The 25,274-nt window shown below is 52.7% G+C and overlaps 1 protein-coding gene across 3 annotated transcripts in view; it reads right to left on the bottom strand.

Moving 5' to 3' along the window:
- SSBP3 (single stranded DNA binding protein 3) overlaps positions 1-25,274 on the bottom strand; it is a 166,204-nt gene that overhangs the window by 34,361 nt on the left and 106,569 nt on the right. For all 3 annotated transcript variants that reach the window (XM_043461213.1, XM_043461215.1, XM_043461214.1), the window contains exon 5: positions 14,636-14,725. In XM_043461213.1, the coding sequence (XP_043317148.1) occupies positions 14,636-14,725 (90 nt within the window). The remainder of the gene's footprint in view (positions 1-14,635; positions 14,726-25,274) is intronic.

The raw sequence follows: 25,274 nt of genomic DNA, 5'->3' as shown, positions 1-25,274 counted from the left end.
GTGTGGACATGGGCAGAAAAGGTCAGAGGTGGAGCTGAAATTACCAACTCGAGGGTACAGGTGGGCTGAACTGGGCCATACTCAATCATAGAGCCACGACCAGGTGGCGGCTTGGCCCTGGGACCCACAGCAATCATGACCCTCCATGGGCATCAGGCAAAGCAGGTGGTAAGCAGTGGTGGCCCATTTCTAGACATGGTGGGGAAGTCATCAGTGAAAGGAGCAGACAGTACACAATGTGTCCCCCTCGGGTCACCTCTGCATAATGTCAGGAATCCTCACAGCCACCGGGGTCCACTCAGTGCAAGGATCAGTGACAGACACATTGACTCCAGCTAAGCAAAGGCCCCAGCTCCCCTCCCTTCTCCTCCCCGTGCCTCTCAGAGGAGCCAGGACGGTGCTAGGCAGGTGGCGCTAGGCAGGTGGCCAGGGTGAGAGGTCCACACACTTGTGAATCTAGCTTCCTGAGACAGGCCGCCCAGACACCCACAGGAGGCGCTCAGAGCATGTTTTACTCCAGAGGTCCCACGGAGACAGAGACGCAGAATCAGCAGGAGACGGTTTTCAAAACAAAGGGAGGAAACACAGTAAATGAAAGTACAGGCAGCGGCATCCAAGACCTAACACAGAGTCCCCCCGCCCCAACCCCATGCTGCTCCCTGTCTGCCCCAGCCCTGAGCACGGACGGGAAAGCTGAGCCCCAGGGACGTGGGCTCACTGCTCCCAGGTCCAGGCTTGGCGCCCTGCCCCACACCTGGAGTGGAGGCTGGAGGTCAGCTGCCACATGAGGACCCCAAGTGCACGTCCACTACGCTGAGTTGCCAGAGAAGTCAGCAGGCTATGGCTCGGGGCCAAGTCTGGCCTGTCATCTGCTTTTGTAAATAAAGTTTTATCAGAATACAGCTATGTTCATCTGTGTACCATCTGAATCTGCTTTCATGTTATATCTGAACATATCTGAGCAGTCAGGACAGAGACCAGATGGTCCACAAAGCCTGAAATATTTACTATCTGGCCCTTCACAGAAAAACTTGGCTGATCCTTGAGCTTAGTAATGGTTTTCAAGATTTAAGAGGGAAAAAACTGGGTCTTTTTTTTTTTTTTTTTTTAATTTAACTCAGCACTACAATTTTTAGGGGAAAAAAAATTATTTGGCTATGCAGGGTCTTACTTAGTTGTGGCATGTGGGATCCAGTTCCTTGACCAGGGATTGAACCTAGGACCCCTGCATTGGGAGCGTGGAATCTTAGCCACTGGACCACCAGGGAAATTCCAAATTGGGATATTTTTAAATTCTCAAGGAAAAGCAAAACAGCAATAGTATCTATCAATACCTTCTAGCTTGAACCTTACATCTCTCTAGTAAGTTAAATGAAGCAAAAATCAACCCCATTTTACAAAGGATAAAATTGAAGTCCAGTGATGTTACAGTATTGTTTATCAGAGCAAGGATTTATCCCACTGAAGACAAGAGATTGTGCCCAGACCCGGGGTCAGCAAACCTGAGTTCTGGTTCCCCCACCAACATGCCATGTGATCAATCTCTGAGCCCTGGCTTTCTGGGCCATTGGTCTTAAACAAAATGATCCTTCATTATTATAATACAATAAACAGCATTCATGTGCAGCTGGTTGGTTCCAGAGTATCTCCTTGCTAACCATCCTCCCTATGTTCATTCTTGTCGCAATGCTGGGGAGCACACTCCTCCCTGGCTTGCCAGCACAAAACATTCTGGAGACTTGATTCCAACCCTGAGTTCTTTCAGCAGGTTTGTGCTGTGTGACCTTCTCCAATGCAGTGAATTCTACGGAGTTCTCTAGGGTCATCTCAGGAAAGGGCTCTACCTCGAATGCTGTGGTTGGGTGGCAGAGGGGCTAGGAGAGGTGACTCTGCCTCCAGCCTCTGCCGCTGAACCCTTGAGGCCTCACTGCTAAAGATTCTTTGCATGTGCTGTGTCCACACAACTAAGCACTCTCTCCAGGGACTCAGGAAAAAGTATTAATATGCAGAACTTATGGACAAAACCCATGTTCACCCTGGCAGTGCACCCAGACAGTGGGTCCCAGCATGCTGGGCCAAGTGTGTGCTACGCACTGGAGACATGAAAATAAGCAGGAACCGTGGCCTTCCCCCGAAGTGATCCTGGCGGTGCGGAGAGACCAAGGAACAACTGGGACCACAGCAGCATTCAAACAGAGGCAGGTACCAGGTGCGCCAGGGAGCGAGGGACAGCGATCACAGAGCACTCGCACTGCGTAGGCAGGAGGCGAAAGGCTAGACTGGAGTCCCCTGGCAGAGCAGAAATGGAAGGGACTTCTGGCCTGAGGTGGGCACCTGTGTGGCAGGGGCAGGAGAGGGCCTGGTGCTGGAGGGCCTCATGTACAAGATGGTGACCCTGGGGCTAGAAGTGGGGCTAAGGAGTGGGGTCATTAACCTGTGGGAGCTTGTGCAAGGGGCTAGCAATCAGACATAGCTATGTCTTGGGAAGCACACATCTGTTCCATTCCTTACCAGAGATGCTCCTATATCCTCCTTCAAATCAGAAGTGAAGACCTATGGCCTCTGGAAAACAGTGAGTTCACAGCTGTCTGGGGTGCTAATTCCCATCTCCTGCTGACTATACATGGAGTGTGTACCTGCTCCCCCACTAAGCCACTCTCTAGCCCTGAGCAGCCAGCTCCCATTAATGTTGGTGAGGGTTTCCAAGACCCAGTCCCGGCCATGTAGGTTTCTGGAGGGCATCCAAAGAGCACACCCTCTTCTCTCCAGTGTCTACTGGGTAGAGACTGGCTCTTTGGTAAGTGGGAGAGGCGGAGACACACCCAGGATCCAGAACCATGCCAATCCCGCAGAACACAGGGAGGATGCCCACCTCACCTAGAGAACCAAACCTCCCCACCCCCATCCCCAAAGACTGCCTTTTGCTCTGAAAACAGATAGGGCTGCAAAGACGCATCCCGCTCCTGCCTGCCAGCCTCCACACCACCTCTCGCCAACGCTCAGGCTCTGCTGTTAATCACGGCAGCACAGTGAAGGCGAGGTGCATATTAAAAAGGCAGTGCCTAGTCCACCCAGAGAATTCTTGCTCTACTTTAAGCTCTCTGGGTACATGCATGCACACAGCCTTTCTGCCCTACCCCTTTACACCCTGACAGACGATCCAAAAAGTACAGATTCATCATATCGACCAGGACAGGGAGACACAAGGCTGTGGGAGCTATAAATCCAGATGCCAGAATTCAACCCCAGCTGTCCACTGGGCAGAAAAGAGAATAGCAGAATTAGCTAAGGTTTCCCCATTAGTTTTGTGGTTTCCTGGATAACTAGGTGGCTTCTTCTGCCTCTGTCTCCCTGAGCTTAGGGAATGAACCAAGTTCTTGTCTTACTTCCTAGAAGAAGCAATAGGATGGGGTGAGGAAAAGGGCCAAAAACCAGGGGAAAGATGGGCTGAAGGAAGTTGGCCCATGGTCACACAGGCTATGAAACCTGGCACATCTCAATGGCCCCGTGAGGGGCAGCTGTGTGGTGGGTGCTGCTGGAAGGGCCCCAGATTCGTGGGCCAGGGGTATGGTCTGCAGTCCCCTTCGAAACTCCCTAATTTTGCCTGTAAAATGGGCCGCGGCCTTCCCAAAGAGAGTTGCAGGTGCCGAGGCTCCAGTACTCAATCCAGGGCCAGGGAACAGCCTCATCACAGGGTAGCTGCCCATACACAGAGCTGTGCTCAGATCCTCCAGCCTCGTGGGCTACTTCAGGAAGCCCCTCTTTCCTGACTAAGCCTTCCTATTACCCCACTCCTAGGGAGCTGACCCCTTGCCCATTAACATGTAACCTGTCTGAATGTGACAAATGGCTCTCACCAACCCCACCTGATGTGGGCAACTCTTCAGCCAACTCCACACAAGCCGTCTGGCCCTTGAAGGGCTCCATTACTTACTTCTTCTGCCCCTGATGCCCCTAGAGGACAGGGCCTGGGGGTCTTCAGTTTACCACTGCACCTCCCACGTCCATGCCTTCTAATGTTGTATTTTTATGATGAGCAGACTGAGGTGCAGAATGGTAAAGGCATTGCTCTAGAAGAGACTGCAAGTCTCCAAAATCTTAGACCCTTTCCATAAGCACAGTTAAGTCTCGTGGAGTCAGACACTATAATTAATCTGAGGAAGAGGCACTTAGTCAGATCCACATTTTGGGTGAATCTTTTTTGACCTGGAGGCAAGAACAGGACAAGACTGTCAAAGTCTCCCTGAATAAAAGTGACCCGAAACTGAAGAGCCTTCAAGAAGGGGAGGGGAGAATTCTGCAGTCTGTAGAAGAGGCCATGCAGACAAGCTGGAGGGGCAGGGCTGGGTCTGAGAGCACAAGCTCTGGCCCTTGTCCCAGAGATCAACAGCTGGTCCATCAACGGGGCTAGACCACAAAGAGCTCTGAGTGTCTTACCAACAGCCTGGATTGTAGTGCATTGTATCTAATGAAGGGGTACCACTGGCAAGACGACGACTTGATGGAGTGAAGGAGCCCCTCCAGTGACCTGCAGGGAGCCCGGGTGGGTCCACCCTGTGGACCAGGAACACCTGGAATCAGGGACTGCCCACCTCCCCGCCCTGGGAGCCCAGCAGGGCCAGGCAGAGAGCTGTCCCTCCCAGATGAGCGCCGAAGGGTCGGACGGCCGGACGCCAGCCCCTGGGAAGGAGCCTTTGTACGGACACCTCCACTGCCTTTCTTTCTGAACACATTCCCACGCTCAGAGCTGGTGAAGCAGGTGGAGCTGTTCGTATTTTACAGGTGGAGAAACAGAAACTCCAACGATACCCGGGTGAGTCACTAGTGACGGAACTCAGGAGTACAGTCAGCCCTCCGTACCCATGGAGGCAGAACTCGTAGGCAGGGAGGCAGACTGCACTCAGCCGTTTTATATAAGGGACTTGAGCATCATCGGCAGATCCTGGGGTCCAAGGGGTCCTGGAACCAGCCCCCGTGGACTCTGAGGGACGACTGTATAGGTGAAGACCGACACCTGAGCGAGAAAGCAGATGCTAACTCACAACAGCAAGCTCACCTTGCTGAGCCTGGCAGGAACTGGACATACAAGCTACTCCCCTGCCAGCTCCTGGCAGCGGACAAGAGAGCAAGGAGTCACAATGCCAGGGCCCAAGGGGGCAGCCAGGTGGGCTGGATCAAGTGAGGGAACACGTTAAAGACCCAAGTAAGACTCGGTGCTTAGCAGGTGCCATAAACACCAGTCTAACTAAAGGGTTAAACCCTAAAAAGGCAATCCACCGCGAGAAAACCCTGAATCTCTTCCACACATCACTGCCACCACAGCTGTGCTAAGCCCCTGAGACAAACTTCTGGAAAAAGGAGGAAACTCCTGGGGGCCCTTGCTCTTGGTTGAGCTGGAAGACCTACCTCCACCCTGGCCTCTAGCTTAAAGAACAGCCCAGAACACACCTGCTTGTATCTATAAAACAGGACCCAGGGTGTTTACCTATGCCGGGTGCCTGGCAGGGCTTCACAGGCATTATTTCATGGTGTCCCCACCACCACCTCGAGAGGTAGGGGGTATCTTCACCCCCAACTGTCAGGTGAAGCAGCTGAGGTTCAGACAGTTGAATGGACTTTCCCAAAGCAACCGATGTGCCAACCCAGGCTGCGTGACCCAGAGCCACCAGGAAGCATGTTTCGAGAGGGTGTGGGAGGGATGGGACACACTGGGGACAGGTGAGCTAAAGGCTCACGGGAGCTCCAGGGGCCCAGTCACTGGGGCTCCTGACCATTGCTCATTCTGGATCCTGGATGGGTCATATTTCCATGGCAGTAATCAACCATCACTGAACAAGAGAGAGAGAGAGAGAGAGAGTGTGTGAGTGTGTGTGTGTGGTGTGTGTGTGTGCATGCGCACGCACACACACGCACGCATGCACGTACACACATGCTAAAGTCGCTTCAATAGGGTCCAACTCCTTGCAATCCCATGGACTGTAGCCCCCCAGGCTCCTCTGTCCATGGGATTCTCCAGGCAAGAATACTGGAGTGGGTTGCCATGGCCTCCTCCAGGGGATCTTCCCGACCCAGGGACTGAACCCGCATCATACGTGTATATGTATAGTCAATCCTCACCAGAGCTCCACAAAGGAGGCATTACAATGTGCTAAATGACTGCTCCTCACAGTCAAGGAGACCAGTGCCTAGAGAGTTTGGACAATTTCCCCAGAACATGTCACCAGGAGCAGCAGGGGGCTGTCCTGCTCCTGCTCACAGCCACTGCATGCTGTGCCAATCTTTTTTGGAGGCCTCCCCCACAGCTGGGTGCCCTCTGCTCCCCTTCCCCCGCACTGTGCACAGAGCTGACGTAGCGTCTCCCAGGCCGGGGAGAACCCTGGGGAGACCAGTACCCAGCACAGAGCCGACACCTCATGAAGGCTGTGGCTTCCCCACCCATGCTCTTACCAAGTCTAACTCCACCCTTTCGGTCTCAGCAACAGATGGGGCTTTCTGGAACTCAGGGGCGGGCCTGAGCTAGGGACTTCATTGATTCCAAGGCCTTCATTTGAAGGAAGGAGCTTGTCAGGGAAAGGTCAGTTGGAGAGTTAATCTAGGCAGAAACAAAACATGCACTCACAGCCCACACTGTGTTGTCTTCTGCAGTGCTCCCCAGTTCTCAGAACCTCAGCAAGATGCTAGAAAGCCCTCTGACCACCTAGTCTGCCCCCAGAGCCCCAGCCCCAACCCAGACTCCTCAAAGGGCAGCTTCCTTTCAGGGCAGCATGCTCTTACTCAGGGGGTCTATCTCAACCCATGTGATGCCACGGCATGTTATTACAGGATTCCACTGGAATTCCCTTCCTCAAACCTCTTCTGCTACTAGGCTGTGGAATCTGACCTTTTTTTTTTTTTCTTTAAAGGAAAAAAACCTCAGCACGATCTGTAGAGAACGGGGCATGAGCGGAGGAGGGTCTATCCTGCCCCCGGCCCACGAGAGGTGAGGACATCATCTGGGGGACAGATGTGACCCTCATGCTGTGAGAGGACTCGTGGCAGAGCAGCTCGCCAGCACAGGGGGAGAAACTCAGTTTTAAGAGAAACCCAGGTCCAAAGAGGAAAAGGATAAACCAGCCCAAGGTCTTAGTAAACCAGAGGTGAGAACGCGCTGACACCAATCCTTGAGCATCAGATCGGTAAAAGAGATTCAAGGAGTCGGTTCAGAGCTCAAGAGAAGGTCGGGGGGAGGCGGTCATGGCCACTGGGGTCTCCTAGGGTGGAAGGAGCAGTAGCTGAGCACAGCCTGGCCTCCTCCATCCTAGGGTCCTTCTGGAGCCACTCCCCTGCCTCTCCCTGCAGAGGGATTGAAGCCAGGAGGGTTCGGGGCGGCTGGGGCATGCAGCAGGGCTGGCCGCAGCCCGAGGGCTCTGGGGTGTGAGGCCGGCTCCACGACAGGGGGCGGTCGAGACCCGCGGAGCTGCCGGGTGCTTTGTTACCGAGCAAACCACCCAGGCGCTGACTGCTGATGCATAGCTAACAGGGCAGCAGACACTGATTTATGTTCAACTTTCCATTTCATCAGAGAGAGTTGACGGTGTGACCGCGTGGAGTTCACATCTGGGGGGAGGGGGGCGGCTCGAGTGTGCAAGCGCACATGCCCACGGGTGCATACAGGCACACAGGATGGTCAAGGACACAACTTTTTTTTTTTTTCCTTTTTTAAGGGAGAGGGTGACGGGGGTAAGGCTGCCTGGCACATCAGGAGTAAGTAACCTTTTGTCTATTGTTGCTAGGAGCCCCGGGCCAGTCATCTGCCCCAGGGCAGACATTAGGCACCAGGCTGGCTGCCGGGCAGGGTGAGAGAGCAGCCTGACCTTTGAGAAGGTGGTATCGGCCTGAAAAGAAGGTTTCCCCCACTCCTTCTCCTGTCCTAGCCTTTCTGCACCGGCCACGTGAATGTGAGGGGAGTGTGCGTATGGGTTAACAGTGGGGAAGGGAGGAACAGGCCAGTCCACAGCGCATTAGAGTGCCCTCCTGTGCACCCCTCACCAGAGTGATAAGCAAACTAAGGTCCAGAGAGGGGAGGATGGCTCCCCAAGGACACACTGCAGTTTGGCAGTAGGGCTGGACTCAAACCAGGGTGTCCAATGCCCAGGGCAGGGATCTTCAGGCTGAAAGGGCACCCCTGGCTTCATTTCAGGAACCAAGGGATGCTGCTGCTTTTGCAGCCAAGGCTTGGAACAGGTGGGAGCGGGGGGTGGGAACAGCAGCGGCTCCCCACCTCCCAGCATGGCCCAGGGCCCAGCGTTTGGGGCGCCCCGCCTCCTCTCTAATCCTTCTCGGCAGGGGTGACCCTGCCTTCTGTCAGTCTGGAGGCAGACGGCAGGGCAAGGGACAGGGAGGAGGGGAGCTTCTGTCCCCTGGAGGGCCTGGCACTCCCACCTCTGTCCTCCTGCACTGACCCCCTCTGCTTACCAGGGAGCAGACAGGGCGAGGGGCTGGGGTTGGAGAGCAGGCCCAGGGAAGCGAGGAATCCGCCAGCAGACGGAGGATTCATCAAGAAGCTCTGAACCCCCTGCCCCGGCTAGAGCCTCTCTTCTCTGAGCAACACTCTGGCCAATCTGAGCCTCAGTCTGCTCATCCAGAATGTGGGAACGCTGTCAGCTCTCAGGCCTCCCTAACAGGCACACATGATCACAGAGGGGGAAGCTTCTCTAATCTGGAGAACTTTCTACCAGCAGCCATGAGGAGGGTTCACCCAGTTTCATGTTAGGGCCTGCGAGCATAGCTGGGGAGGCCAGGAAGGGCCAGTCTGGACAGCCGTGGGGCCACGTGCGGGCACCTCCCCTGTGGACGGAGGGCGGTGGCACAGGGCAGGGGGCGTGGGAGACTCGGCGAGAGGCCGGCCCTCACCCCTCACTCACCTCCTCCTGCTCTGCTCCCCAGCCTCCCAGCTCCAACACCCAGCGAGGGGCCACCCCGTCGAGAGGAGGGGGCACCAGCCACAGCATTTAGTCACCACTCCAGCTCAGGCCTGGCCACCTCCTGAGATGACCACAGCCTGGGCTCCAACCCTACCTGGCCACCCCCTCCAGGCCACTGCCCTTCCTCGGACCACCTCACTCCCCCTTCTTAGGAGCCTTCCGTGTCTCTCCTTTGTCTTTAAGTTCGTGTGTCCATCCAGGCCTCCTGCCATCCCAAGCCTGCCCTTTCACATCATGCCCAGGCACACTGGCCCCTCCATGTAATCAGTCCAGCCTCCTGCACCAGCCAGGCCATCTGAGCCCGCTGAGGCCAGGGTCCCTGGCTGCCTCTTTGGTCTGCACTGCTCATGGCTAAGTGACTGGGAGGTCACTGTGCCCTGAGGGACCACGTCTGGTCGATGAGTTAAGGGGTGATCAATGAGCCCGGGCCAGGGCTCATGTGGTCCTAGCCTCAGTTTCACCAGCTGTCTAATGGGGATCCGGGTCCCCACGCATCAAGTATTCCTCCCTAGCAGTGGACTTTGAAAACCATAAAAACAGGTGGTTTAATTTTTCCCCAAGTCTGCCCTAGTCCCAGACTCGCCAGAGTGGTCCTTCCTGTGGCAGCAGCTTTCCAGCAGGAGGAGAGTCAGCTCACTCTGTGCTGCCTGCTCCCCGCTGGAAAGGAAGCCTGGAAACTAGGGAACCGCTCAAGCTGCTTCCACCGGCATATTCCCATCTGCTGGACTCAGATCTTTCCTGGAAACACATCACCCCACCCCACGACTCACAGTCTCCCAGGCTCTCTGCTGGGCATCTAGTCTCTACTTGGTTACTGCCAATGTCAAGGAACTCACTACCTCACTGTAAAATCAGCGGGCGGTAGCAATGCCTTCCCTGCAGAGACGTCAAGTGGCCTCCCTCTTCTTTTCTCAAGAGGATCTGAGATCTATGGGCTGACCTCACAGAGGCAGGGCTGAGTGTCTTCTACATGGCAGAGCTTCAGGTACTTTAAGTTAGAGCCTTCCAGAGACTGTGCCTCCCAGAGAAACCCCAGCTACCCCTACGGCAGATAAGCAGAGACGTTTATCTGATACTCTCGACAGGAAAGGACCAAGGTTGTATGTACCTCTCTCCCTCTTATTTCTAGATCATGTCTCTGGTTCCTGGGCTATACACATCAAGTGCTGCTTTTCCTCTCTCCTCCTGTAACTGATGGGGAAGGTTCTCTGGAACAGACCTTAACCTCCTTCTAAGGTGGGTGGGCTCGGCCTGAACAAATGAGGCCTCACTGGAACAGGGGACATCTCAGTCCCTACATGTCTCCCATTGCAGTGGGAAGTATCTGGGGATGTTCAGAGCAGGTCAGGCTGAGATTCTGGTAAAGGGAGCTGGGTCCGCCAGGGCTGTCTTTTTCAGAAAAGGCACGTTCTTTAGGCCTGTGGCCTCTGCGGGCAGTTGAATGGAGACACTGGCTACTTCTGACAGAAGATGGCTAGAGTTTCTCTTTCTCCTTCCATTATTTCTCCCCTTGTCTCTTGTTCTCTATTCCTTCTTCTTCTCCTAGATAATCAGATTTGTATCCACATTAGGACCCTGACTGCTATGGAAGAACTCGAGGATCAGGAACCAGGAAGCTGAGTTCAGGTTCTGATTACAGCCCTCGGTTAACTCTGGGCAGGTCATTCACCTTTCTGAGGCTCACTTTCCCAACCAGCCACGCCTCCTCTGCAGAAATGCTGTGATTAAAATGAAAGTAAGCTGCATGGCCAAAAACACTACATAACTGAAAACAATTATTGGAATTTAAAACAAAACAAGAACAAAAACAGTCTGTACCCAATGCTCCCTCCTCCATGACCCCTCTGCCCTCCTGCAATTCCCCAGCTCTGGACCTAGAAATCCTCATTGGACGGTGCCTCCCTTCAAACCACCTTAGGGCCAAGGAGCTGGGGACCCACCCAAACCAGTGGGCCTGGCCAAAGCCAAGCTGAGTTTACCAGATGTGCAGCCCAACTGACTTAGGCTGCGCGGAGGGGAAAAAAAAAAAAAGCCACCGCTTGATTATGTAAAATCCTTCTGGATTCAAAGCAGAAAATTCAGTAAGAAGGGCCCTCAGAGACCATCTGGTCTATCCCCTGCCTCACCTACTGCTGAGGAAACTGCGGTCCAGAGACGGAAAGCAACTTGGCCAAGGGCACTCAGCAAGTACCTCGACAAGTAGGTGCTAGCCTAGATGTCCTCAGACTCCAGTCTTTTGTGTCCTCTGCATTCCATACCATCATCCCTGGACCACCCCCTAGTCTGGTCAGATTGCTCCATCTAGAGCTGGGGGCTGGTTGGGCTCCACTCCTGGAAATAAGAGTGACACAAACTCATTTCAAACATTTCCTGGGTCCTCAGTGCACGCGAGGTGCTGGGGATGTCAAGATGAAGGAGGTCTTTTTTATAACGAGCACACTGAGAACATCCTTACCTGGAGAACCCCACAATATTCCCCAGTAGTGGAACAGTGAGGTATGGTCAGGTCAGGTCTCAAACATCTCCCCGTCAGCCCTCAGCTTGCTACCAAACACATCTCATGCCCAGGACCACAGGCACTGTCCATCTCAGAAGCCCCAACTCGGAGTAAGGGAGAGCAAACGCATGGGACCTGATGTAATGATGGCTAAACCTTCTGACCCCAAGCGTGGCCTCGCAGCCTAGCAGTCAAAGGCCCAAGAAAGAAAGTTCCCTGTGTTGCTTTCTAAGGGGCCAAGGGTAGGGGTGGAAAGCTGGTCCCTCCCACCCACCCTGGAGGCCCCAACTAAACTGAGCACCAACTAGGGTTGGAATTCTGACCAAAAAAATTGGGCTGGCTGCCCTGGGACAGGTTTTGGCCAAAGATGATCAGCCAGACCAGGCTGGCTCCTCAGTGCAAAGACCCTCCTGCCACTGAGCTGTCTGCCAGGCTGTGGTCAAGTAGGGGAAGAAGTTCAATTGTTGGCAGCAGATAAAACCTTCGATACCATCTCTATTTCCCTTCTAATATCACAGTGACCGCCTGCAAGATGAGCGAGGGGCAGGGCTGGCAATCAATAGCTAATACTCCTGCTGTGAGTTGGCCTGTTCTGGAAATGGGCAGCCACTACCTGCTTACAGAGAGACACCTTTTCCCCACAGCAGTGACCCAGCCCAAGTGGTTCAGCATCCTGACCAGGAAGGACTTCATCAGCCTTCAACTGACTGATGGAGAAAGGATGCCCCTTGGGGGGAGGCTGGGGGTGTAGCCAAAGTCAGCCAAGCAGCAGAGAGGTCAGGGCACACAGCCCCCTTGCTCAATGATCCAGCAAGCTCTTGATGGTTCACCCCGATTAAGGATCAGAGAAGACCTCAAGTCAAGGGTTGCGGGGTTGGTGGGGGGGTACCCGGCAGTGGCTAAATAAGGACAGGAGTAAGTCTGGGCTTTCTGACCACACACCCCTGAAATGTCACAGGGGAGGGCCTAAGAAATATGTCTGGAATTAGGCCTTAATCATGGACCATTGTATCAAAGCAGGAAGCTGGGAGCTGCCCACATATCAAACAGACCTCTCCTTGCCTCAGACTCAGGCCAAAAAAGAAGTCAGCGGCCTATTCTTAAAAATCCAGCCAGCTCTTGTCCCCTTCTTCTTGCCACCGTGGCCTATGCTGGGCACCCGGATGCCAGCAAGCAACCTCAACAGGGATGCACGCAGACGGAGCATGTACCTGGGTGTACCTGTCCACCAGATGGGAAAGCCACTTCTGCACTGTAGGAAGGGCAGCCACGGTGTATCTGGGGAGGATGTGAACCTGGGAAAGAAGTTCCAACCGGAGAGAACACCGCAGCAAAGACCAACGCCTGGCTGCAGAACACCGTCTGCAGTGGCTGGGAAGATGGCTGCCCCTTGGCACGGAGGACCCTGTCAAGGAGCAGCCCTTCAGGCTCCTGTCTTCCCTGGGTCCACGCGTTTCCAAGGCTTTGAACATCTCCCTCTCTCTTGTAAGTCTGGCCCCTCTTCCCAGCGCCTGTGACCTCGTGCCAAGCCTCACCCCAGGTAGTGCTTGGTCTGGCCCAACCTGGAGCCTATACACCCACTTCCATCCTGGAGACGAGGCCCCAGTTTGGACCCTGCTAGGAACGCAGATAGACACATGATTGGCCATCCAACACTCTGAGCTTCCATCCCTAAATCCTTATCACTTTTCTCACTGCCCCCTTGGTGGGCAACCTGCTGTTTTCTGTTGAAGAACAGCCACATTTCACTGATTTCCCTTCTTGGCTGGTAAGCAGCATGTCCTAACCCTCCTCTCCTGAGAGCGAACATCAGCCATAACATGAAACCTTGCAGACATGTCTTCTAGGTCATCTCCCACCCAGGAAGGAAAACCTCTTAATACCCCCAGGAGGCACCTGCCCCGTTTTTGCTCAGCTTCCTCCAGTGCCAGGGAGCCTCCTGCGACCAGTGTCCCACTGCTGCATGCAGGCAGTGTGAAATTCTGGCTGTCACCAAGCCACAGTCTCCTCAGACTGGGTCTCCCTGGCCCCAGTTTTGAATTCTTGGGCTTCACAAAGAAATCTCCACCTTCTTTTCTATATAACAGCTCTTTCTAGATTCTTATCTGGAAGATGGCATCACTGACTCAAAAGTGAACTCCAGGAGATAGGGAAGGGCTGGGAAGCCTGGTGAGCTGTAGCCCCTGGGGTCACAAAGAGTAGGACAGGACGTGTTGACTACACAACAACCAACCTTTCAAAAGGTGCGCAAACCTCAGGCAGATTCTCAAACCCGACTGCAGAGAGGTTTGAAAGCATGTCACCCTCAAGAGCTCCTCAAGAGCTTCCAGCCCCCACAGGCCAATCCCTCTCCAATGGCCTTTTCCAGTCTCAATAGGGTTTCAATCAAACGAGTCCCCAGAGGGGATAAGAGAGATGCAAGAGGAGGCGCAGAGGGTGTGGCGGGTGTACTCACCCAGCAAATCAGAAAGCTGTCTCCCCTCACCCCACACCCAAGAGCTCCACAAGGTGTCTTTTGGAGAAGACCTGGCTCTCAACCCACATGAGCGCGGCTCCTGCCTTTGGCGGGCAGAGCATGGGCACAGATGCCTGTGGGACGCCTTCTGTGATCACACTCGGAAAAAATCAAGCGGTTACCCAGAGGGAAAGGATTCCCAGACCTGCCAGGATGGTGGGTTTTTTTGGTTTTTTTTTTAGATTACCCCTAAGGTTTGTAGTTTGGACAGGCAAAGTAAACAATGACAATGACAGCAGCAACAAAACAGAAACAAAGAACAGTTTACTTGTTTTGTTTTTAAAAAAAAAAAAAAAAAAAAAGCCTTTTGTTAAAAGACAGCTCTGCAAGGGCCTTTGGAAGCAGCCCCACCGCCTCCCGACCAGGGGCGGGCTGTGTCGTGAGCGCGAAGCGGGTGTGAAGAAAACAAACCCCGGCAGAAGCGACAGCGCGTGCGGGAGGCGTCTGCTCTCCAGCTTTCTTTGCTCCCCTCCTCGCTTTTTGGAAGGGGTGGCGAGAGGGAGGGGAAGGGAAGGGTCTGGACCAGCAGGAAGCAACTGTATTTAGACCATGGCAAACTGCGCTGCTACTGACTTCTCTCTCTCTCCCTCCCTCCCTCCCGCCTGCCTGGGGGCCTGGCCTGGAGTGAAAGGAGCACAGGGCCGAGAGCCCAGCACGTACCTGAAAGAAACCCGGAGGGATGGGGCCTCCCGGCATGCCATCGTTGGGGGGAATGTTGCCAAGCACGGGGCTCGGGGCGGCTGCTGCACTCTGCGGAGACAGGAGGGTGGAAAGTAAGAGGCTGCACCCACGTAGAGAGACAGGGAGTTCTCACTCCCAGCCCCCTCCACGCTCTCCACCCACGTCCTCCAAAGGCCCCCCCACCCCATCCACCCAAAACACCACCACCTTTCCAGGATTGTCACTCGGTGGGTAAGAGATGAGCTCTCTGAGCCTAGGTTTCCTCATCACTAAACCCCACGGACAGAGGAGCCTGGTGGCTACAGTCCATGGGGTTGCAGAATCGGACATGACTGAGCCACTAAACCAACACCACCACCACCAGGACGATGCCCACCACTGGCGCACACACCCTTCCAAGCAGCAGAGCTGTCAGGGAGCCCCGCCTCCCCACTCGGTTGCTTTAGTTCTGAAGAAGCCTCCGCAGGGCAGGCGAGGTGCCTCATGAATGGGGGTGCCCTCGCCAAGGCGCCAGCATGCTGTACAGAGCAGAAGATCAATGAACATCCACGGCTTAGTGAATCTACAGACAGACCAGCTGGGAAAGGCCCGGGAGATGGGAGAGGCGGGCGGGCATGTCACCGGCCCCGTCGGGGTCCTGGGTGCCACAGAGGAGGTGGGCTGCACTGTCATTCCTCTTTCTCTCAAATGCTGCTCTTCCGGCATTTACCTGGTACATCTGCCTCAACAAATGCGTCCCAGGGGTGAACAGACGTTGCTCTCCCCAGCCTGGCCTCCTTCCAGACAATCTGTGTCCCACCTGTTCCTATGGCCGGCGTGTCTGTGCCTGGCCGCGTGCTCACACGGGCGGGTGAAGCTGAGAGAGAAGCCCCCAGGCCTGACCGCCCACCTGGGCCCATGCTCTGCTCCCCGCCACACTCCACAACTCCCAGGGGCTGCTCCCACAGGAAGCCCAGACCCAACCTCGAAGGTCCCCAAACCCCAGCAGGACTGAGCCTCTGAAACACAATGGCCAACTGTCCCCCCGGGGGCTCTGACTGGTCCTCTGGGACGACAGTGAGCCCGTCGGGGTCAAGAAACAGAACACTCTTCTGTTACAATTGCAGCCTGCCGTCACCACTTCTAAGAAGTCACTTCTCCTGCCCCTTCCTCAGCCACAAAACAGGACCCAGAACTCCTAACTCCCAGGGAAGGGGATGGGGGACTGTATGAATCCCCCAAACACACCACATGCAGCAAGAAAACAGACAGCCCTGGAAACCAATACACTGGGGTTCAAACACTGTTTGCCTGTACTAGCAAGGGGCGACCGTGGCAAACCACTCAGCTTTCTGCACTAGGTTCAAATCACCGCAGTCCTACCTGCTCCTAAGCGTTGGGGAGGATTAAGCAATGGGATGGTCTGTGCTTTGTAACCCCGGGAAGCTGGTCATCTGGAAATAAGGAGGACTCGGGAGGCCCACAGTGGCTGTTTCAACAGACCCCAGGTAAAAGGGAATAGCGTGGGATGGGGCTGGCTTCTCTGGCCCAACATTCCAAAATGATTCGGTGTACAGAAAAGCAAACTTCTCTGTAGAGAGTCTGCCAACCATCCTGTAATGTGTTAAAATACCCCCCAAATATCAGGTTCTGCCTTTCCTACCTCCTTAGGTTGGAGGAGAAGCCAGCCCTGGTTGAGCTCCCCGCCCCTGGTATTATCTAGGATGAGGGCTGCCTGGGGGAATACGCCAGGTTATCCATTAGCTGCACTGTTTGTTTGCGGTTGGTTGTTCTGCGAAAATGCAACTTTTCATGATTTACAGCCAACAATTACTCCGCAGCAGCAGCAGAAAAAAATTTTTTTTAATTTTAAATGGGGTGAGGTAAACATCCTCCTATACTTTCTTCAAGTTCTTTCACAGACCAGTTTTACACTTAACTCTTTAATCATTCAGCAACTTATTTTGGTAAAGAACATAGATTTTACTCCTCAAATGGTCAACTGGCTTGGTACAAGTTTTCCAGTCATTTGAAATCAGAGACAAAAATTCTTACAAAGGCATGGGATGGTTTCTGAGCTTTTAAAAAATTCTGTCCTAATTCTGTCCATTCTAATGATCAGAGTTTTACAATGTATTTTATTATCTTCTTCAATTCTTTAGTGGAAGTTTTCTTATTTATTTTTATCTACTTATCCCACCAAACTTCTATCATTTATACAAGTCATCTTCCTACCAAAATAAAAAAATTCCTATATACAATAAAATTTGGAGGAAAACTGACACCTTTCCAAAACAGAGGTACCCTCTTAGGAGGTGACCTTTCTCAAATTATTCATATTTCTGTTCAAGTCCACCAGTCTAGCAAGGAGGGTGGGTCAACGATGCTGATCAGAAAGGCGGTCAAGGGCAAGTGATACATTTGGGAAAACCAAAACCCTCTCTTGCCCTGATTAAATGTTTTATTCAATAAATGTGACACTGACTTGTTCTCAGGGTGAAGATGGAAAAGATGGCGCTCCTGATGACAGTGTGAGAAAGACGGAGCCGATGGCCCAACCCTGGGCTGGGTGGATGGCAGGGGCTGTCTGGCCTGATGCTCAGAACAAGCCAGGTACTGTCACACCATCTCTCCCTGAACCCCCAGGCGGCCTTCCAAGGCAGACACAAGCACCCTTACATTACAGATGAGAAAACAAGTGTCTGTGTGGAGAGCAGACTGAAGGTGGCCTTTTCCCACTTATCCCCCCAGAGAGTCCAGATCTACTCTTCCTCAGCCTTCAGCTCAGAAACAATGTGTGTCTTTTAAAGAAAGATCTGGAAAGCTTCAGCAACTTGGTTCTTTAAATTAGCATTATTCGTTTAATATAAAACACTTTCCTATTATAGGACACAGCAGAGTAAAAAGAAAATTAGTTACTGTTTTTTGTTAAATAATATCGTAAGCACTTCTCCTCTCATTAAATGGTCAAAGAAAACATGATTTTTTAATGAGACTAATATTATTCAACTAATTTAATTAACAGGGCATTATATCAGTGTTTGCTAACTTAGTTACAAAATGCTATCTCTTTGATCTCTTTGGTATTTTAACAATCTTTTGGATCACTGACCTTTTAAAATGGTTTACACTGGCCATTTAGTAAAACAAATGACAAATCATTCATGCCGTTTGCTATTTAGGTATTTCATGTCTTTCCTTAGTGATATACATGAGCTCTTTATATATTAAGGATATAACATATAGATATCTTATCATTTTAAAGAAAAAAAAAACTTTTAAAGGAATACTTGAACCAGGTGCATAACTTACAAGGCTCCCCTGACACCAAAATCTCTTTTTCCTACAAGATCAGGAATCCACGGTCCTTTGAATGTTAGGGATGGAAAATCCACAGTTCTAATAGGGGGATGGTATAATTCTTTGACACCTGGGTGGAAACGGACATTTGCTACCCTCCAGTGGAAGGAAGGCCATGTTAGTGGTGGCTCAGGTGTCAGGAAGCTGGGGTGATAACTTATCCTTTATAGGCTCTTTCAGCTGCAAAATTAAGTAGCTCTGCAGTGTTTAACTCTGTCTTAAAGTATGACAGTTACTGCCATTCTTTGATTTTGAGGCAAACATGAACTTATAACAGAAAACTTTCAAAAGGGCAGAAAAGGACAAAAAAGAAAATGAAAGCAGCAACCAGTGTCACAGAGAGACAAGAGGGTTAAGAAATCATTCTTGCACACGAAACCCAACAGACCTCACCCCACATCTATCAACGCGATGCTGCCCTCACCCCCACACCTCAACAGCACCTTTACCCATCTCTAAGACCCAGCACAATGTGAGGCATACAGCAGGTGTTCAATAAACAATTACAACTTTTATTGTTCGAAGACCTGCTTAAACCTGGCCATCTGGAGCCAGGCCTTTCCGGACTGCTAGGAATCAGCCTCTCCCTGTGGTTTCCAACTTGGAGTTAGAACTCCATTAAAGCACTCAGCAAAGTGCCTCATGTGAGTTTTCTCTAAAAACACAAAACCAAAACCAAAACCAAAACCCCCTGACATTCACAGAGGCCGACAGCACGTTGGAGCTGTAGTAGGTGCCCAGGAACTCTTCCACCGGTGTAGGGGAGGAAGGAGTGAGGAGCCAGAGACCTCCCGCCTGGGCTCGGGTAAGTCCCTGCTCGCCCTGGGCCTCTGTTGCGCCAGATGTCAAATGATGGGAGTTAGAGAAGACGACCTCTGCAGCTCTTCTTCCAAAGTGCTCTCCCAACCCAGTCCATACACCTAGCGGGGGCAGGGACTAGAAACAGCAGCTCCTAAATTTTAGGAAGGAAGACCCTAAATTTTAACTCTTCCCCACTCATTACAGAAAGAACTCTTAGGACTTCCAGTGCAGTGGTGGTGCAGTGGTTAAGAATCTGCCTGCCAATGCTGGGAACACAGGTTTCATCCCTGGTCTGGGAAGATCCCACAAGCCACAGGGCAACGAAGCCTGTGCCACAACTATCAAAGTCCAAGCTCTAGAGCCTGTGCTCCTCAACAAGAGAAGCCATCACAATGAGAAGCAACTAGAGAATAGCCCCCGCTCGCTGCAACTAGAGAAAGCCTGTGCAGGACAACGAAGACCCACCTAAGACTAAATAAGCATTTTAAAATCTCAAAAAAAGAACTCTTAGAGGTTAAAACTTCACCACCACCTACAAATCTATTGATTATCAAAGCCTGGAGATAACAGCTAGCTCAAGACATCTGGGCTCTCCCCTGCACCAACCGCAACCCCCAACAGCCCCCCTCACCAACCTTTATCCATATATGCATACATGCACACATGGACTAAAAAAGGCAGAATCAAACTGGGCACGCAGTTTGGCAACTCATGCTTCTTTTTTTTAACTAACTAAAAATTCTTTTCCAAATAGAAAACAGGCCTTGCAGTGAGTGGTGTGGCCCACTGCAGCCAGCTGCCTCCTCCAAGCCTCCGGGATCTAGTCCACTTGGAAAGCCTGAGGTGCCTTCAGACATCTGCCTGAAGCTGTAAAAGTCCCCCTCCCTGCGAAGTATTTTATTTTTGTTCACAGCCAGGGAGGCTTCCAAGGAGGGCTCATCACGTTCACCCTCAAGAGTAGGATTTCTTTATGACCCCAGGGCTACATAGCCACCGGGGCTTAGGGGTTAGCTGCAGCCCCCCAGCTCTGTTTGTGTGCTCCGGATGCCACTCCACCAAACCCCACTGTCAACAGTCAGGAGAGACCTGGACACCACCCCTGACCCAGAGTAAGCACATTCTTCCCCCAACCCTTACCCTGGTAGAGATGCAGGGCTCAAACCTGCAGCCTTGGGATCTGAGCGACAGTGAGGAGCCTTGAAAGCCGTGAGAGGAAACCTGGGCTTGCCGCTCAAGGCAACAGGGAAGAGATTTCAGCAAAAGAGCAAGCAGCTCAGGACAGTTGAGAATCCTACGTGACACCTCTTACCCCATGCCAGGCATCCCAGCGCATGCCTGACAAACTCACCCAACACTACCAGGGTACCCAAGGCTCCACAAATGAACAGACTTGGCAAGTTCTGGATGTGGGCCCTTTCCTCAATCCATAGCAAGGAGCCCCATGCGACTCAAGGAACAGGGTCAGTAGAGAGGGAACAAGAGACAAGCTCCCAGGAGCCTCCCACTTCACATCTTGTAGTATCTTGTGGTAGGTGACACTCATGCTTCCTTCAAGAAGCAGAGCCTGATGCGGGCGGGGTGGGGGGGGGGGTGCGGTATGTTCCCTACAAGACAGGACCTTCTAGCCTTACCCTGAGACCCCCAGTGAGCCTCACCCACAAACTAGCATGGAATCCCCCCACCCATTTTTACTCTCTTTAAAAAAAGTTCTATGCACAGGAAGCTCCTGGAAAACGGAATAAAAACACGTTCGGCGCGGACGGCGGGACTGCTGCCAGGTCGGCCAACCCCTCCTGACTGATTTACAAGGCTGCAAAATGGAACTTTGTTCTGCAAATCCCCTCCCTCCGCGCCCCACCCCAATACTCAGGCGTGTAGCAGCACGGGGCCCACATGTGAAACCACCAAGTACAGCCTTTCTTGGCTGAAACTCAACACAGGCCACGTGGCCAGGCACCCAGGACACCAGGGGCATGTGGTGCATGGCAGTGTGCTCACAGCTGGGCAGCGGAGGACACTTGGGGGGACAGGGGCACTGTAGCTCTGAGAAATGAAGGCCTGTGAGAGAAGGTCATATTCCCGGGAGGGAGGTATGTTTACACAGGTGTCATCAGGTCAGGGGGTCCAGCATTCTGTGCAAAATACAGATTTCACAATTCAAAATACAACATTCACTGCAAAATATAGGAATGACCAGGGACCCGCTGGGCCAAGCTTCCTCAGTTCAGTTCAGTCACTCAGTCGTGTCCAACTCTTTGCAATCCCATGGACTGGACTGCAGCATGCCAGGCCGCCCTGTCCATTGAGTCAGTGATGCCATCCAACCATCTCATCCTCTGTCGTCCCCTTCTCCTCCCGCCTTCAATCTTTCCAGCATCAGGGTCTTTTCCAATGAGTCAGTTCTTCACATCAAGTGGTCAAAGTATTGGAGTTTCAGCTTCAGCATCAGTCCTTCCAGTGAACATTCAGGACTGATTTCCTTTAGGATGGACTGGTTGGATCTCCTTGCAATCCAAGGGACTCTCAAGAGTCTTCTCCAACACCACAGTTCAAAAGCATCAATTTTTCAGTGCTCAGCTTTCTTTACAGTCCAACTCCTCACATCCATACATGACTACTGAAAAAACCATAGCCTTTACTAGACGGACCTTTGTTGGCAATGTAATGTCGCTGCTTTTTCCCCCCAAGTTTCCTAGAGGGAATTTTAGCAGCATCAACAGACTGAAGATGTAGCTAAGGGAATGGAAAGAATCTTGTCAGACAGAAAGGCCAAGACAGAGAGAAGCGGGGTGGCAAAAGCGGAAGGTATAGGCAGAGGCCTCTCGGTTTTATGTGCAGACCACAGAAGAGAATCCATTTGGAGAACAGAGGTTCTAATTCTGCAGCTTGGAAAAACACACAGAGCTGCTGCTACGTGAAGAGACAGAACTGGCTGGCGTTAAAAATAGGTTTGGATGACACAGGGGAGTGAGCAACACAGGATCCCTGCCTCCAAACGGCCAGGGGGCCATCGTGTGGGGAGGAATGGACGTGCTCGCCCGTCGCCGCTGAGGGATGGCCCTGGGTCCAGGGAAAGATGCTCCAAGCCACCGAAAGCTTCTCCAGATCCGAGCATCAGAGTGAAGAGCCTCTGGGAGCAGTGGGTCACGTCATCTTGGGTGGCCCAGCGGGGACAGGGTGTGAGCGCACTCAGGATCAGAGGGTGTGGGTTTCATCTCTGCTTGGCCACAATGGAGCCATGGGGACTGCCTCAGCCTCCCCTCTGAAAAGAGGGGAGCTATGTTACCCAGCACCACCTGGCACTTCCTGGGGATTGTTAGGAGACAGAAGAGCCCCGGATGGAGGGTCCTGGGATCAGGGTTCCAGGTCCGGCTATAAACGACCTGCTGTGTGACTCGGGGGGAGCCTTCTTGCCCCCTAGGCCGCTGCTCAGTTCCAAGCGAGGTGGCTGAGGTCCTGCTGCTACAGTGAACCAAGAGGGCGTCACACCAAGCTCTCAGCCACACACACTGAGAAAGTGTGAGAAAAGCCCCAGCTTGCACAGCCAGGCCATCAGGCCCAGGTGAGGGCTGTCTTGACACCAGAGCTTCTTCCCTAACGTCCCCATCTCATTTCCATGTCCTGAAAAGTGAGGATGGATGCAGGAATGCAGAGAGAGCAGGCAGAGAGAAGCAAATGCCTTTTCATCCTGATCCCAGAGCCCTGGGGAGAGGGAAGGGGGTACGATTTACTTCTCAACATCCCTGCGAAGATGTCACTGCTGTTTACCGGTAAGAAATCAGGCCCAGAGAAGTGCATTATTTTATTCTAAGTGTTCTAACTTCAGTCTCTCTGTCCTTCCACCTCTGATTTCGGTCCAAGAAACCTAAATAATGCACGCCTCTCTGCCCTGCCACCAGTCCCTGCAAAGCAGAGTTCTGGGTGCTTTTTGGTGCTTATTAAGAGAAACAACAGATCACAGTAACCTAAGGTAAGCACAAGGCATTCTCTACATCTGAGATCATCCACATGTTTTTCTCTTCCCAAAGTAGACTGGCCTTCTAACTGCTCCTTCCAGCAAGTATTTCACTGAGTTGGCCTCTGCTAAGGGTGCGTGCATGCTTGTGTGTGCCTGTGTGTGGGAATGTAAGATCTCGCTGAAGAGTCTGTTGGATCTAACTGGTAAATTACACTGGGAAGAGAAGGAGAAACAAGGTAGGTGGGGAGCTTAAAAAGGTTAGGAGTGCTTTCTACACGGCCATGTGTTCAGCAAACGCTGGCTCCTGGGCCGCCAGGGATGTGCTATGCTGTGCCCGCTGAGGTGGGAGACGACAGAGGCTAGGCTCTGCCCGTGAGGTCCAGGAGATGAAATGAAGTCTCCACAGGAGAACTAAGGGACGCGGGAAGGTGCTCCAGGCAGGAGCTGTGAGGCGGGGATTAGGGGGATCAGGGAGGCTTTATGGAAGAGGTGGCACTCAAGCCAGGGCCTTAAAGGACAGCAAGCCCCGGAGATGCAGGAGGTGATAGGAAGGTGAGAGATTACTGCTGTCATCTTAGCCTTCCCCTGGAACCAGGCCTTCTGACAGCTTCTCCTTCAGAGCATAAATCCTCCACCCTCCCCAGCCACTCCATCTCGCTGACAGGGTGGGCATGGGGCTTACCCACATCCCCTCCCCAAGAAAGGGGAGGAGGCTGCCCACCCAGCTCACCAGCTAACCTAGGCGCAGATCATCCCACTTCTCTCCCCATACTCCTGGACAACTGGGCAGGTACGACAGATGAGAAAACAGAGGCTCAGGGACTCGTCCAAGGTCACTCAGCTCAGAACAAGCAGAACTGGAAGTCAAGCCCAGACCTTCTGGCTGTGTTCCAGCTTCTCCGGTCTAAGCTTTGAAACTGACGTTTAAAGATGCTGCCGGAGGGTAAAGAGGTCTGGGCTCTATGCCCAGCCCCTCTGTTCTCCAGCAGCTGGGGTACAAGGGCACCTCACTTTACCTTCCTGAGCCCTTCATCATTGTCTATTATGGAGAGGCCTCTACCCTCAACAGGGGTATGGGGAACCCAAATATGACTCCTCAGATAAGGGGCTCAACTCCCGAGCCGCAACACAGCACCAGGTGGAAGACACACACGCTTGCTTTCTATGATTCTATGAACACAGGGCAGGCCAGGGCGTGGGAAGGGTGGGGGCCAGCAGAAGACAGCATCCTTGGTGAGACAGAACCCAGTCTTCTGAGGAGCGGCCTCTCTCGTTTTTTAAAAAAAAATGAAAGAAAGGCACCCCAGTCAGACCATTTTCAAGAGGAAGAAGCATTGGCTTCTCTGTGCCGAGAAGGTCACGGCCACCACCCCACCAGGCCCTGCCCACCAACCCAGGAAGCACTCGCTTCTCCTGGGAACGGGATCAAAGGGCATCCTCTGTGTAAGAGGCGGAGCCCATGAAATTAATACCTGGTTATACTGTAGGTGCCAGCCAGGGTGCCCGCCCCCATGTGCAAACATCTCCCCAGCTGAGTCGCACAGCAGAGGGCACGGGTCCTAGGCGTGTACACGTGAGACAAGGGAGATTAAAGGCGAGAGGTCCCCCCTGCAAATGAACAGTGTGGAGTGGATCAACAGCACGCTGTTTGTACAACGCTGATTTTCTTCTTAAAGAGAGATGAGCTTCAGACCCTGGTTTACACCATTAGCAAAACACACACACACACACACACACACACTCCCACTGTCTTAAAGGAGCCTCTTACAACCGCAAACATGTCATAGTAGGCCAGTGACAGTTCCTTAACAACACTGGCAGTTGCTTCTGCAAAGTGGAAAATTCCCTGGCATGGGCCTGCACACACGCTCAGTTCCAATGACAACTTAATCCTGCCAGGACTGAGGTGTGCACAGAACAAAAAACCCACCCACTTTAGAAACTTCCATTTTTTTAGCTTTAAGAAAAATCATTAAAGGGTGGCCCCCAGAACACCTTTCAAGAAAGGGGGTGCATACTTTGCTCACCGGCACCAGATTCAGGGAGGGCAGAGTCACCTTCCATCAGCTCAGCCCCTGTCATGACAGGATAAGGTGCACAGCCTGAAAAATCTCATCTGGGTCCCCTGACATCCAAGTGGGGAAGTTTACACTCAGATGGGGAGGGGTTGCAAACGAAGGAGCCGGGAATGCAGGCGCACGGGCTGTAGGAACAGATGCCGCCTAAGCCTTTAAAGCGCGTATTAATTGCGCTCATTTAGCTAACAGTCTCCGTTTCGGCCCCCACCCTGGTCGACCAGGGTCCTTCGGTACCGCTGGAGAGATGCAAGCTGTTGGCCTTACTGTTATTTTGTCAGCCATTAAACGATTCATCGGAGTCATTAATTGATTTATTACTGCTGCCTGCTCAGAGGGTTTAGCAAATAAGGAATGATGTAGGTCACAACGCAAAGGAAATTGAACCAAACAACTCCATGAGCAGCCAGGTACTTAGAATCCACTGCTGTCCACTCGGACAGCC

The sequence above is a fragment of the Cervus canadensis genome, chromosome 2, assembly GCF_019320065.1.
Source record: "Cervus canadensis isolate Bull #8, Minnesota chromosome 2, ASM1932006v1, whole genome shotgun sequence".
NCBI lineage: Eukaryota > Metazoa > Chordata > Mammalia > Artiodactyla > Cervidae > Cervus > Cervus canadensis.
This window is presented reverse-complemented; position numbering and strand designations above follow the sequence as displayed.